The sequence below is a fragment of the Fukomys damarensis genome, unplaced genomic scaffold (assembly GCF_012274545.1).
Source record: "Fukomys damarensis isolate Sample0158 unplaced genomic scaffold, DMR_v1.0_HiC HiC_scaffold_16, whole genome shotgun sequence".
Lineage (NCBI taxonomy): Eukaryota > Metazoa > Chordata > Mammalia > Rodentia > Bathyergidae > Fukomys > Fukomys damarensis.
This window is the reverse complement of record NW_022900928.1, coordinates 132,223,790-132,236,680: the sequence shown is the minus strand read 5'-3', so window position 1 is coordinate 132,236,680 and position 12,891 is coordinate 132,223,790. Positions and strand designations below refer to the sequence as shown.

General features: G+C 50.8%; 1 protein-coding gene across 8 annotated transcripts in view; it reads right to left on the bottom strand.

Moving 5' to 3' along the window:
• The window catches only part of Agap1 (ArfGAP with GTPase domain, ankyrin repeat and PH domain 1), a 468,989-nt gene that overhangs the window by 264,106 nt on the left and 191,992 nt on the right, over positions 1 to 12,891 (bottom strand). For all 8 annotated transcript variants that reach the window (XM_033764720.1, XM_033764715.1, XM_033764721.1 and 5 more), the window contains one exon: positions 10,294 to 10,428. In XM_033764720.1, coding sequence (XP_033620611.1) covers positions 10,294 to 10,428 — 135 coding nt within the window. The remainder of the gene's footprint in view (positions 1 to 10,293; positions 10,429 to 12,891) is intronic.

The window sequence follows — 12,891 nt, the reverse complement described above, 5'->3', positions numbered from 1 at the left end:
ATGTTTTTTTTTCAATGTTTTTTTTGGCATTTTTTTTTTTTTTTTTTTTTTATAACTACCCCGATGGCTGAAAAAGACAGATCTCTCCGAAGTCTATGGATTTGCTTCTTTTTAAGTTTTAGACAGTCAATTTTTAAGCACTCAGATAAAAGGAATCTAATTAGTGAGGAATACTTAGTTTGTGACTGACTATATTGCTCATTTGAGGAAACGAATGTTTTACAAATAAACTGAAATATTTCTGATCAGATATCAGGATTTTGAAAATTTTAATGGTTTTTATATGGAAGATAGAAAAGGGCAGAAGGAAAAACAAACAAATAGTAAGCGGTGGTGGGGGGACCCTCTACCTTAGGAGGTTAAAAACAAGAGGAAAAAAAATAATCTTATGGGGCTGGGGATTTAGCTCAGTGGTGCCGCTGCCAACCTCACAAGCACAAGGTCCTGAGTTCAATCCCTGGTTTGAAAAAAAAAAGCAGCAAGCTGAAAAGACTCATCAAGAAATCAGAACTCTCCCAGACTGACCCTGTACAGAACAGGCTTGTTTCTACCACTTCCGCTGGGGCTCAGATGTGCAGATGCAAAGCTACTCCCAAGTGCAAGGCTCCCCTCCACCTGCCGAAGGCCTTGGGGTTATGTTACTGCAGGGAAGCAAGGCCACCGCCCAGGGACAGAAGAGGCCAGGTGGGTGGGGGCCAGTGGCAGTGACCACAGCCCTGCTGCCTCAGCTCCGGGGATGCAGACACTAACTGGAAAGGGGCACCTTGCTCAGCTGGGGGAGTCTGGCCAGGTTCTATGAAGAGAACGATGGGCTAGTAAAATCCACGCATTCTGACTCTAGGAAGAAACAGCTCTTTGCCGAATTTTCTTTCATTCTCCTGCAAAGTTAAGTGCTGCACAAAAGGAAGAATCTGGATTCCTTTAACCATAGAATACATCACTTTATCTCTATTTTTGTTCTGCTCATTCCAATGGATGGGCTCTGACTGGTGCCTCTGCACCTTTTATGGGGTGTATCTTACTGCAGGGCCAAATGGTCTCTTAAACCAGCATTAGTTTTCGTATGTCGGTTTTCTCCATGGTGACAGAAAAGGAAAAAATCGGAATACGTGCTTTTGATGTCCCCTAGTGGCAGTTTATTAAATTACAGTAGTATTTTTAAACCAGGCACCCGTTTTTTGTCACAGTGTCACTCTGAGAGAGGTGGCCACTGGCCGGAGGTCCTGTTTTCCACTATGGAAGCACAGGAAGAAAACAGCCTGTGCCAGTAAGTTTCTACCAGGGAATTTAGGGGAAATAATCCATACATGAACCACAGTACTGAATTTAAGAACTCTTGGCATTGTTTCTTGAGCAACTGTCGTGGTGGTGCATGCCTGTAATCCCGGCACTCAGGGAGACTGAGGCAGGAGGGTTCCAATCCGGAACCCAGACTGGGCACCTCAGGAATTTAATAAGAGACTGTTTAAAATAAAAAAATAAAAGGGCTGGGGATGTAGCTCAGCACACGGGCCCTAGATTCAATTCGCAGCACAGAAAGAAATAAAACAGCTTAAAGAAACACTTTAGTTCCCTAGCAATGGCTTCTAAGTGTGACTTTTAAAATAAAGGTAAACTGTGGACAAGAGATGGAGGCCCAGTGTTCCACTTCTCATGCACTCTTAGCTGGCTCTGCCCCCAATTTGCCGTGACCAGGAGTACTGTACACAGGATCTGCCTGCTCCTGCAAGATCACAGGTCGAGCGAGAAATGAATTCACTGCAGGCACCACCTGGGCTCCTCGCTTACTGATGAAATCCTGCTCAGGGCGGGAGCATTTCCTAGCATCCAGGAAGTTGAACCGGCGCTCAGTGTTTCCTTATAGCTGAGCCAGGTGGGTTCAGAGGTTCCCTGAGCCCCCTGGAGCTCAGAGGGTACAAAGTGGGGGTGGGGAGATGGAGGGCAACACCCAGGAAGTGGGAGTTTTCAAACCCTACAGCCCACCTCAGAGTGGTTTTCACCCCCAGATGTGTGTGTCTGATCTGACGCACAGAAGGACACACTGGTAAAACCACACGCCTATGAGTGGGAAAAGAAGCTGGGGGTGGCCCTGCTGCCATACACAGCCGGGCACTGGGCAGTGCCAACCTCAGCAGGCTGCCTGGTGAAGCTGAGAGCACATCTGTAGGCACAGTAGCAACTGCCTGGCCCCCGAGTGCCCCCGGCGGCCCAGCTGGGTCACTTGAGACATGGGCTCCCCTCTCCTAGCAAAGAGGCACCTTGGCAAATCTCACAGAATCCCATGTCCTCCTCAGCAGTTTTGCGCTGCTCTTTCTTTAGATAGATTCACAGCCCCCCTCACAGCTCCCCTCTGCCCCAGCCAGGGACACAGAGGCCAGCAGCCTTGCACTCCTGTCATAGCACTCCAACAGCTCTGCACTAAATGCCTGGAACTAACCCCACACTCCAGGGCTGTCACACCCTGCACACTGGCCAGGCTCCCCAATAAGAACCACGGGAGAAAACGTCATGTCCAAGAACATCGAGCTACAAGGTGTGTTGCTTCTGAGAATCATATTTACTTCTCTTTCATGAACTGAAGAAGTTCAGTGCTGCTAACCAGTGCTTGCAGCTCTATCCTCATCAATGAAGGAAATGCAAAAGACGGTGAGGAGCTGGGCCTAATGGCACATGCCTGTAACCCCACAAGCACTCTGGGAGGCTGAGGCAGGAGGACTGCAAGTTCAAGCCTGGCCTACGTGACTTGGTGTCTCAAAATAAAAAATAAAAAAGGGTTGGTACACAGCTCAGTGCAAAGGCCCTAGGTTCAATGCCCCTTAAGGGGAGAAAACCTGTTCCCAACTACAAGACTTTGAGGTAGCTGGGTGATGTGAGCTACAGGCTGTGATAACTCCTGACTCTCCTGGTTAAATAACACTTTCTTATTCTCTAAATCAGAGTCTGCAGAAGGCTAAATAGGTCAAAAAGTACATCACTGTTTAATCATTTTAAAAACATTAGGAAGAGCAGAATGCCATGGCATTATGAACAGATTATGAACAAAAATAAAAGCCATTTGTATGCATTAATGATACATCAAGCTAATTCAAGCTGGCTCAAGTCATTAGGAGGAATCCTGGGGCAAAACACAGCTATGATGCCGCAGTGCAGAAAAGTATTAAAACAACCATTTTCTATGTCATTGATAAAATTAATTCTATGAGCCAGAGATGGGTCCTAACAAGAAAATCAAAACAGAGAGCATTCACTAATAGTGTGTTTAATGATCTAATCCTGGCGATGGGAGAGTTAATTCGGGCATTTCTGTGCACATATATGAGTGTTGATGTACACTGAGTGTTTCCCAGGAGAGAGACACAGCATGGAAACAGCAAGACTGAGAGTAAGAAATTGCTGGAAAAGATCAGAGCATGTATTTCCACTTTTCCATGACACCACAAAATCAAAGATCACCTGTCTCCAGTGGCTTGAAATAAAATCCACCTTTATAACGAGTTTACAGTGCCATTGTTCTGTTATTTCTGAAAGAACCTGTGTTGGTAGCTTTCTGTCTCTGTAACAAATACCTGAAGATAATCAATTTATAGAGAAAAGGTCCTGCTTGGCTCACAGTTTCAGAGGTTCGAGTCCATGGCTGAGTGCTCCTGATGCCTTTGGGTGTGTGGCAAAGCAACACATTATGGTGGATGCACAGAGCACAGCAAGGCTGCTTGCTTCCTGGTCAAGATTCAAGGAAGAGGAAGGGGTGGGGTCCCACTCTGCCCACCCAGGCCACACCCAATGACCTGAAGACCTCCCATGAAGCCCCACCTCTTAGTGGCTCCACCCCTTCTCAACACGGCCAAGCTGGGTACCAAGATTTTAACACTGGGCCCCATTGGGGGAGCACAGAGAATCAAAATGTCCCCTTAACAAGCTTCATAACTGAATCAGTTTGTAGGGGCGGCAGCTGTGGGGGTGTGGGCCTCAGTGATAATCAGCAAAGTCCTCACCAAAGCATATTCACCTCGGATGGGTGACTATAAGCAAATCAGCTGCTTTTAAGGATGGAATTCTTCTTTGAAAGCCAGGCCTCTGGTTCCACTGAACAGTTCAATGGAGCACAGATAAAAAGGGCAGGGCGGCTCTGAACAAAGCAGCAGGCTTTGTGTTTGTAATTGAAATTACAGTAATTGAAATAATACTGTTAAAAACACCTGGATTACTCAAGGATAGTCATCTCCCATTCTCAACTTAGTACCGAAAATGTTTGGTGTAGCTGAGTACCTAACTCTGTCCTAATACGTTCCAGATTTACTGAGGGTGTTCGGAGGGTTCTCTACTTCCATGCAGAGGCTTAGCTCATCTACAAAAGGTGCTTTTACAGCAACACGGCTGTGAGAGTTTTTGAGCACAACAGTTTTTGTTTTTTAAATACTAAGTTCTGTTTTTCAAAACCTCTGAATCTAAGGGTTAATACATAAGAAGCGTGTGTTTTATTTTTGTGTTAGTTTATGATTTCAATTTGTGACTAAACCTTGCCACGCGAGAAAGCTGCTCTGGTTACAAGCTGAATTCGAAAATGTGTGCGCAAGGGCTACCGGTCTTGTGTGTTCTACACACAACACTCACTTTCCCATGCACACAGAGAAGAGGGCTACACTCAGCACCCCAGGGAGGCCCCACCCTCCTCCCCTCAGCACCACAGCCACTGGCTAGGGCCAAGTCCAGCGAGGTGCGTATCAGACCAGGGTCTCTTCTGTCCAGGGGGAGCTCAGGCGCCCTGGGCCAAAAGCGCTTCCCTCGGAGACCCAGATTCACAATGGTTAACAGAAGCGGGGCAGCAGCCAGGTCAGGACCAGAGCCGTCTTGGGAGCCGCACCCACAATGGGCTTCGGAGGAACCCAAACCTCTTTTCTTTCTCCCCTTCAGCGCGGCAACAGCACACTGCCCAGCCTAACGCAGGAGAGACGCTGTTCTCTGGTCACCTTCGCTAAGTATCTTCAAGAGTGAATCCTCTTCAAGGAGGGATAGTGGAAGCAGCCCTCTCTCCTTCCCCGTCCTAACACAAGCTGCCCGCTGGCCCGCCCACCTCAGACAGATTTGGAAATACACCACCAGGATGCAGAGAGACAGGGAGAGCAGGCCAGGCCACAGAGACAGGCAGACCCTGCAAATAGCTTGGCTGGCTTAGGGCTTATGTCGAGATGCGCCTGAAGTCCCACGCACGCTTCACTGGGGCTTGTGGAAGGTGCCTGGATGATGAGCGGCTCAAACAGAGGCTGGGGGCGGAGCCAGGCTGGGGGCGGAGCCTGGGAGGTCGGTCTCCCTCCCCAGCTCCTCCTTCCACTAGCTCTGCTTCCGGGGTCTGCTGTGCCCTGAACAGCCATCCTTCGCCATGCCCCTCTGCCCTGGCTTCCTGCCTTGGAGCCAGCCCACCACGGACTGTAAACATGGCAAAATAAATCTCGCCTCTCAATATGTAGCTTTCTTAGCACGAGGCAAGTGACCAAGACAGCTATTATCAGCTGCTCTGCCTGATGACTGAGGTCTAACAGTTGTAAATCGGGCCTAAAATGGCCTACTGTCCTACCTCTACCACAGAGCCCTGAACCTCTACAGAAATGCCAGGCAGAGCTGACTATAAACAGACGTTCGGTGATGCATTACTTCAGATGAAATAAATGCAAAACACACACACGTGGCTTTTTCAAGGGTGACAGATCTTATTGCTGAAAGATCTGTCTCTTTCACCGACCCCCATGGCTCCAGTGTAATTTCTCACATAAAAAAGAAAAGGAGAAAAACAACAGTAACAGAAACAAGTAATACTACAGGCCACCCAAGAAGGAGAATTATGCTGGTCCCAGAATGAGTGGAGTAGGCCTAAGTGACAATCCTGTAACAGTCCAGAGGAGCACAGTGTCAGCAGAACAGAAGCGTAGGAGAGGACGGCACCTGGAAGAAGGGCCCAGAAGGCGGCCTGCATTTAATGATGCTCTAGCACATGTGGTTAGATTGCACAAACAGGCTCATAACAGGGCCGCCCCTGGTCTGGGCAGCCCTGTGAATACAGCTAAGCAGCTGCAAGGGTGAGACAGGGTTCTTGGTACACCAGGATCTTAACCTCTTGGAGCAGAGTGCAGAAAAGTAAATCGAGGCTCCGGACCCAGCCCTGTGCTCCCGGAAGGGAATGTGGCCTCTCCCAGCTCGGCTCCCGGCTGCAATGGATCTCAGACACCCAGGTGAGCTGTCACCAGAGGAATGGCTGCCGGGAAGGTGCGACAGGGACACTAAGTGCAGCACACACGTGCAACCAGCCGGGCGGGGGTGGGGGTGGGGCTGAAGGATGGACAGGCTCTCCCAGAACACAGAACACAGACCTCTGTCACATTCACATCATGCCCAGGGTGGTGTGCACGAGCGTGTGTCAGAGGAGGCTGGGGCAGGTGAGGAAACTGCGACTGCACTAGGAGTGGACATGGGACACTACCCTCCGGTGCCATAGCCTTGATCTCCCAACCGCGTGTACCTAGAATGGAGCTGTCTCTTCTGGGTGAGTGACAGCCTGTCCTAGGGTGAAAGCCTCTGATCTAGATGGGTCACTAAACTGGCCTTGGAGAGAAGGCGGGCAGATGACAAGTCACAGTGTGGCTTTGGCCTGACCTCCGCTGCCGCAGCAGAAGGCAGCTTTTCCTCCTGGCCCAGAGAGAGAGCTGAAGGAGGTAAGCAGGGCCAGCGCACGGTAACCCTCAGTAGTCTCTGTGACTGGGGTCATATGGTGCTTTGTACTGAGATTTAACAGAGGAGTAGAATTTGGGAGATATCCTTAAACTTCATAAACAAAATAAGTGATACAACGGAACAACTCCATGTAACATAAGCAATTAAGCAACACTGTTCACAACTCACATGAACCTGTGTCACTCCAGGGTGTGTGTGTGTGTGGGCGTGCACACGTGTGTGCACACACAGGAATCAAGGAGCTTAGACAAGGCGAGATGAGAACAGTTCTTTGCATTTGCTTCTGGTTCTATTCTGCACTCTATCCACAGGAGAACCACCCTCCTGCAGGTATGAGAGACGAACAAGTCAGCAACACAATTTAAAAATCATAGAATATGCTCCACAGAACGTGAGACCCTAAGATTTTGGTCTTCCTTGTAAACCCTCAAAACACACAGCCGGTTCTGCCTCCTGGCCAGGGAAGACACCGTGACATAAATCACCGTGCCCACGACCGCGCAGCCCTTCACCCAAAACTAAGTTCCCCACAGGGACACTTGGTGAACACTGAGGAATCGCAGAGGTTCAGAAAAGGAGACTGAACCTTTTTAAATTTTAAATTTTTATTTATTTTTTGGTACTAGGGATCGAACTCAGGCCCTTGTGCTTGTGAGGCAGGCAGTAGAACCACTGAGCCAAATCCCCAGCCTAGGAGACTGAACTTTACCATCGCTTAACCCCGCTGGCAGGAAGCTAAAACCTGTAATTACCACACGGGAGCACCAAGGCCTCTCAAGATGGTGTACGGCACATTCAGAGGGGCCCTGCACACATGCAGCTTTTATGACTGTGCCTACTGCCCAGTCCTTAAGACTCTGGGCCAGGGACTTTGCTCAGGGGTTCTGTGATTTTCGGTACCCCTCCCCACAAAAAATCTGCTTCTGCTGCTACATTGTAACTACAGCAGGTCACAGGCTGAACCAGACCCCTGCCAATGCTATCTTTCACTACCCTGCAGCTGGGCACAAGTCCACCACCACACAGGCTCTTGGCAAGAGACTCTGCCACCAGGGAGCTGTTCTTTACTAAACCTGGAGAGAGAGAGAGAGAGAAACTTCTCAAAAACCAAACCAAAACAAACAAACAAACAAAAATCAAGCCTTCAGAAATATATGAAGAATTAAATTGCACAACTACCATAAGGAGTCCAGTGAAACTCAGTAAGGAAGACAACTACACCAAGACACATCCAAGTACAGTTGTTGAAACCCAGTGATCGAAAAAAGTCTTAAAAGCAGAGAGAAAAGACATGTAGAGGAAACAAATAACGAAAACAGACTTATTGTTACAAAGTATGCAAGCCAGAGATAATGGAATGAAAACTTTCAAATATTAAAAGGAAAAACCTCAGTTGTCAGCCTAGAATTTCATATTCTGCAAGAATATTCTTCAAAAAATAATAAACAAACAAACAAACAAAAAAATCAAGCCAAATGAAGTCTACAGACAATGAACTGTTTTTCTGAATCCTTTATAACCCATCTCACACATCCAGGTCCTAGGAGAAATGACCAGGAACTTTGAAAACGTTGAATGCTAGTTGGGTGTGGTGGTGCATGCCTGTAATCCCAGCACTCAGGAGGCTGAGGCAGAAAGATCACTGTGAGTTTTTTTTTTCTTTTCTTTGGTACCAGGGATGAAACTCAGGACTCTGCGCTTTCCAGGCAGGCAGCACAACCACTGAGCTAAATCCCCAGCCCAATCGCTGTGAGTTTCAAGGCCTGCCTGTGCTACCTAATAAGTTACAGGATAGCCTGAACTACAGAGCGAAGAGCTTAAGAAAAAAATTAATGCTAACACAGAAATTACAATTTTAACATTAACAATACAAAGCTCATCTCTCAGACTTCACAGCAGCCAAGAGAAGCACGCAGATTGTGGGAAGGAGGGGTGGGCTGTGGTGGACCAGGAGAAAGGAGGGCCCTTTGCAGTCTCCAGCTGCCCATGCCCTCATAACCAGCAGGCAAGAGCCACTGTGATCCCAGCAGCACAATCCAGACATGACAGAAACAGGAAGTACAGTCTCAGGGCTTATTTAGCGCGCCCCCTTGTGGAGACTGGTCACCTTCCCCACGGGCCCTGCAAACCAACTGTGCTCTTGGAGGGTGTCTCTTCCTCCTGAGATTCTCCCTTCTCTCTTCTCTCTGCTTCCTGGCTGCTATAGGGAGAGCAGCTTTCTTTCACTAGGCCCTTCTACTGTAACATTTCTACCTTGGAGCCAGCTAACCATGGACTGAATCCCCCAAAATCATGAGCCACATGAACCATCTCTTCCTTAAAGCGGAAGGGTCAGGTACAGTATTTTATCCCAGCAATGAGAAAGTTGACTAATACAGTAGGTTGCTGCCAACAGGATGTGTTACCAGTGGAGCTGGCTCAAAGAGGTCCAGGACATATGGCAGTGGGAGGAAGGGGGCGTGGGCCCTTGGGACCTTGTGCTGCGCTGCTTCTCTAGGGAGTCCTGGGCTTTTCCGGCATTGGCACTGGTAAACGTGATCAATAACGTGAGCCAGGAAGGAGTTAATGGGACAAAAGTGCAGAAAGACAGTAAATTTTCTGTGAGGCAGAGAAGAGAGAGGTTGCAAAGCTCAGAAAGGGGCTCAGCTACGAAAGGAGAGGGAATGAATGCAAAGCTGGACATCCGACACAAGTCTTGAAATCCACTACAAGTAAGTATGAAATCCCTTCAGCCTTATCTACAAACTCAGCTGGAGAGCTACGAGGGTTGCCTGGGCCAGGGCAAGGGCAGGAGCACCCTGAGAAGCACTGTTTTAACCAGCACTGGCCACTGTTCTTCAGGGACAGTGTACAGCGCAGGCAACCACTGGAGGGCCCACGCCTGGCAGTCCCACGCTGCTCCCCACAGCCCCTGTGGCACCAGGGCAGGGCGGCAGGGGATCTGCACTGTGGATTTAAACCAGAGGGGAGGGGTCTGGAACGATTCCCCGAGACTTCAGACTCTGACTAAAGCTAAGGCTTCCCCCAGCTCTGTGTTTTTCTAAGGCAAGGGGAGTATAGATGCAGCTTCTCTATTCTTTCAGCTTACTTTCCGCAAAGCCTGACATTAAATATTTATACCTTTTCTCAGACAAGACTGGATGGGAAGGAGCAATTACAGTAATTAAAAGGAGGGTACACATGGAAGGTTGAGGGGGATAAATGAAGAACGAATAAATGTGAATAAATGAAGAACATGTCACCTGTGCACAGAAGAGTGAGCTGGGGTAGGGGCAGAGAATCCGCACAGGGAGGGTCTTAAAGCAGGTGTCCCATTTTTCAAAAAGGACAGAGGCCAAGGACTAGAGGGGACGAGAATGAAGACGTGTGGTGTCCCACAGTGAGTGTGAGCTCTGGGTACTCCAACTGTGGATGGAGCGGGTCTCTCGCTGGCTCTTAACAACGCCACCGAAAGCGGAGCAGAACCGAGCGCCTCCTGTCCCAAGGCCCAGGCCCACAAACCACGGGACAGGCCCTGCCATCCAGTGCCGCACCCCTCGTCCCGGAGCCTGTGGGCTGTTGAATACTTACCATCCTGAAAGACCCGCTCCACGTTGAGCCCGTACGTGGCACACGTCTCATAGTACGTGCACCGCTTCAGGTCGTTGGACAGCTTCCGCGCTCTGCCGTCGTCAATGACCCGTGGGTTCGTGGAACTGATGGCATCTGCAACAGGAAAGCGGGGCGTAAGGGTGGGTGGCGGGCCTGTGGGGTCTCGTCCCTTGGGAATCTGGAGTCGCTCAGAATAAATAACTGTCTCCAGCTCCAGAATACCCGTCAGCATGGGCCCCAGTGGAGAACCTCTGAAGCTAGCGTCCCGAGCAGCCAGGAGGAAGGAGAATGAATTCAGCCGCAGGGAAAACACGGAGAATGGGAAACCCAGTCAGGGTCACAGTCACCTCCCATCCAGGGCTCTGCCAGACGCACCCGGTAGCCTGGCACCAGCCTGCAGAAGTTGCCCTCACCCACTGTGCCCGGCAGAGGTCCCCGGGCCTGGGCCACATGCACGGATGCCACGTTGGATGAGACAAACCGAGACCTGCAGTTCCGTGGGCTCAGGACTCAGGCTGGCCCGGCGGGGAGCGGCGAGGGAGGGCGGTCCCTGGGGGACATGCAAAGGCCGGGCCGGAGCACTAAGGGGGAGGACAGAGAGGCTTTCGGGGCAGGGGACAGGGAGCTGGTCCTTGTTGGCCACCGACTTGCGGTCATAGAAGCCTTCGGATTGGGGACACCAGCGACTCCTGCCTGTTCCCTCAGCTGGGTGGCCAAAGTGCCACACCCTGCGGGGGCTCCCGAGTTCTGGCAGGAACAGGAAAGGGCGTAAGGTCCGGGCTGCTGTGTGCGGATGTGAGGCCACAGGACAAGCAGAGGGTTTTCCATCCCGAATCCCTGCACAGGACCAACAGGATCTTTCCACTGTCCGGGTGGCAGCAGAACAAGCCACACAGCCAGCAGCAGCTGTGTCAATCTCAACCGATTTTGCACAGGAAGGGTGTTCGGCACCAGGTGTTCAACATGCTACAGAAAGACGCCTCGAGGAAACCGCTTACTCAGTCCTGTCTTCTTTCTCGATCCTTTCCTTGATCTTACTTTTTAGCCCTATGCCCGAGGTGAAGTGGTGTGAGCTGGGAATCTGCTGGACAGTGCCCGCCCACAGATGTTCCAGAACTGCCCAGGGATGGCGGATGGACAAACTTCCACCTGCTCTCCTGCCCTGCACATCATTTTGCAACATACGTGGAAAACAAGTGTTTTTCACTGGATCTTAGCCAAAAGCTAAGGAGCGATAAGAAGCACTTTTCAAAGGTGTACATATTTCTTAAGAAAGTAGTATGAAAAAAGAAATCCCTACATTTTTCATTTAGCAGGGTCTTGCTATGAAGCCCACTCTGGCGTCAAACTCCTATCAATCCTCCTGCCTCTGCCTCCCGAGTGCTGGGAGTACAGGCGTGCACCACCATGCCCTTTGCATCCCCTAACTTCCAGAAGCTTCACAACAGTTTGGGAAACAGAGGCCGCACAGCATCTAAGTAGCCTGAGTTTCACCCGGGTGTGGGCCCCACAGTCCTACAGAGCCTGCCCGCCTGCGTGCACCGTGCATTCCACAGCGCATTCTACCTGGCCGGCCCTTTTCACTCCACTTTGAGCCGCAGCTTTGTGAAACCTGCTCCTCCCTCAGTCCATCTACCTCACAGTGTGCAAGACCTGTCCTGCCTGATGCACGCTCACCAACCCTCACCCAGCCACAGCCCGGCCCTGCACGGCCAATGTGGAGGAAGGGGCAGAGTCTCCTGCACCCAGGGAGCACCCCAACTCTCCAGCCCCCTACTGGGGCGCTCTGGTACCGGGGAGGCTGCCACTCCCTCAAGAAGCGCCCCTGACAGAAATCCTGCCATCCTGTGAGCCCGGGGCACAGCCACACCTCAAGTGTGGTCACAGCCTGCAGGCGGGGAGAGGACAGATCCAGACCACCCCCCACCAGAGGGCCCCAATGTGGTGCCATCCACCAGCAGCTGTTAGCTCAGGACCCCAACTCCCTGAGGGTTCCAGAGTCCCTAAGGAGCTGATCACGGCCTCCTCCGCACAAGCACAGACGACTTGGAGGGCCGGGCTCCTGTGCAGGGATGGGACAGGGGGGACCTGCTTCTGCTAGCCAAGCAGAACCCCTGACCGAGATTCGAAGACCCAAAGCGACCACTGCCACACATGTATCACACAAGTCCCATCTATGCCAGCAGGGCCGCTTAGCCGTGTATGGCCCGCTTCACCTACCTACACGCAGCAGCTCTGGGGTGCACTAAGAGGGCAAACTCACCAAATTGACCCTCCCGCGGACCGGGGGCCTAGTGCCCCGTCACAGTGTGTCCCTGCAGGAGGGCAGCCTGTGTTAGCCATGCAGTTCCAGACCCCAAGCCCCTGCATGCAGCCTCCGCTGACTGTCGGCACACAGCTGGGCCAGGCTGCAAGACAGGTGCCATGTGATCTCTTCCTCTTTGAGATGGTCATGCACTCACTTTAAAACACTCATGAAGGGCCAGGGATTTAGCTCAGTGGTTCGGTGGCCTGTCTTGCAAGCACAAGGACCTGAGTTCAATCCCCAGTACCAAAAAAAAAAAAAAAAAAAAAAAA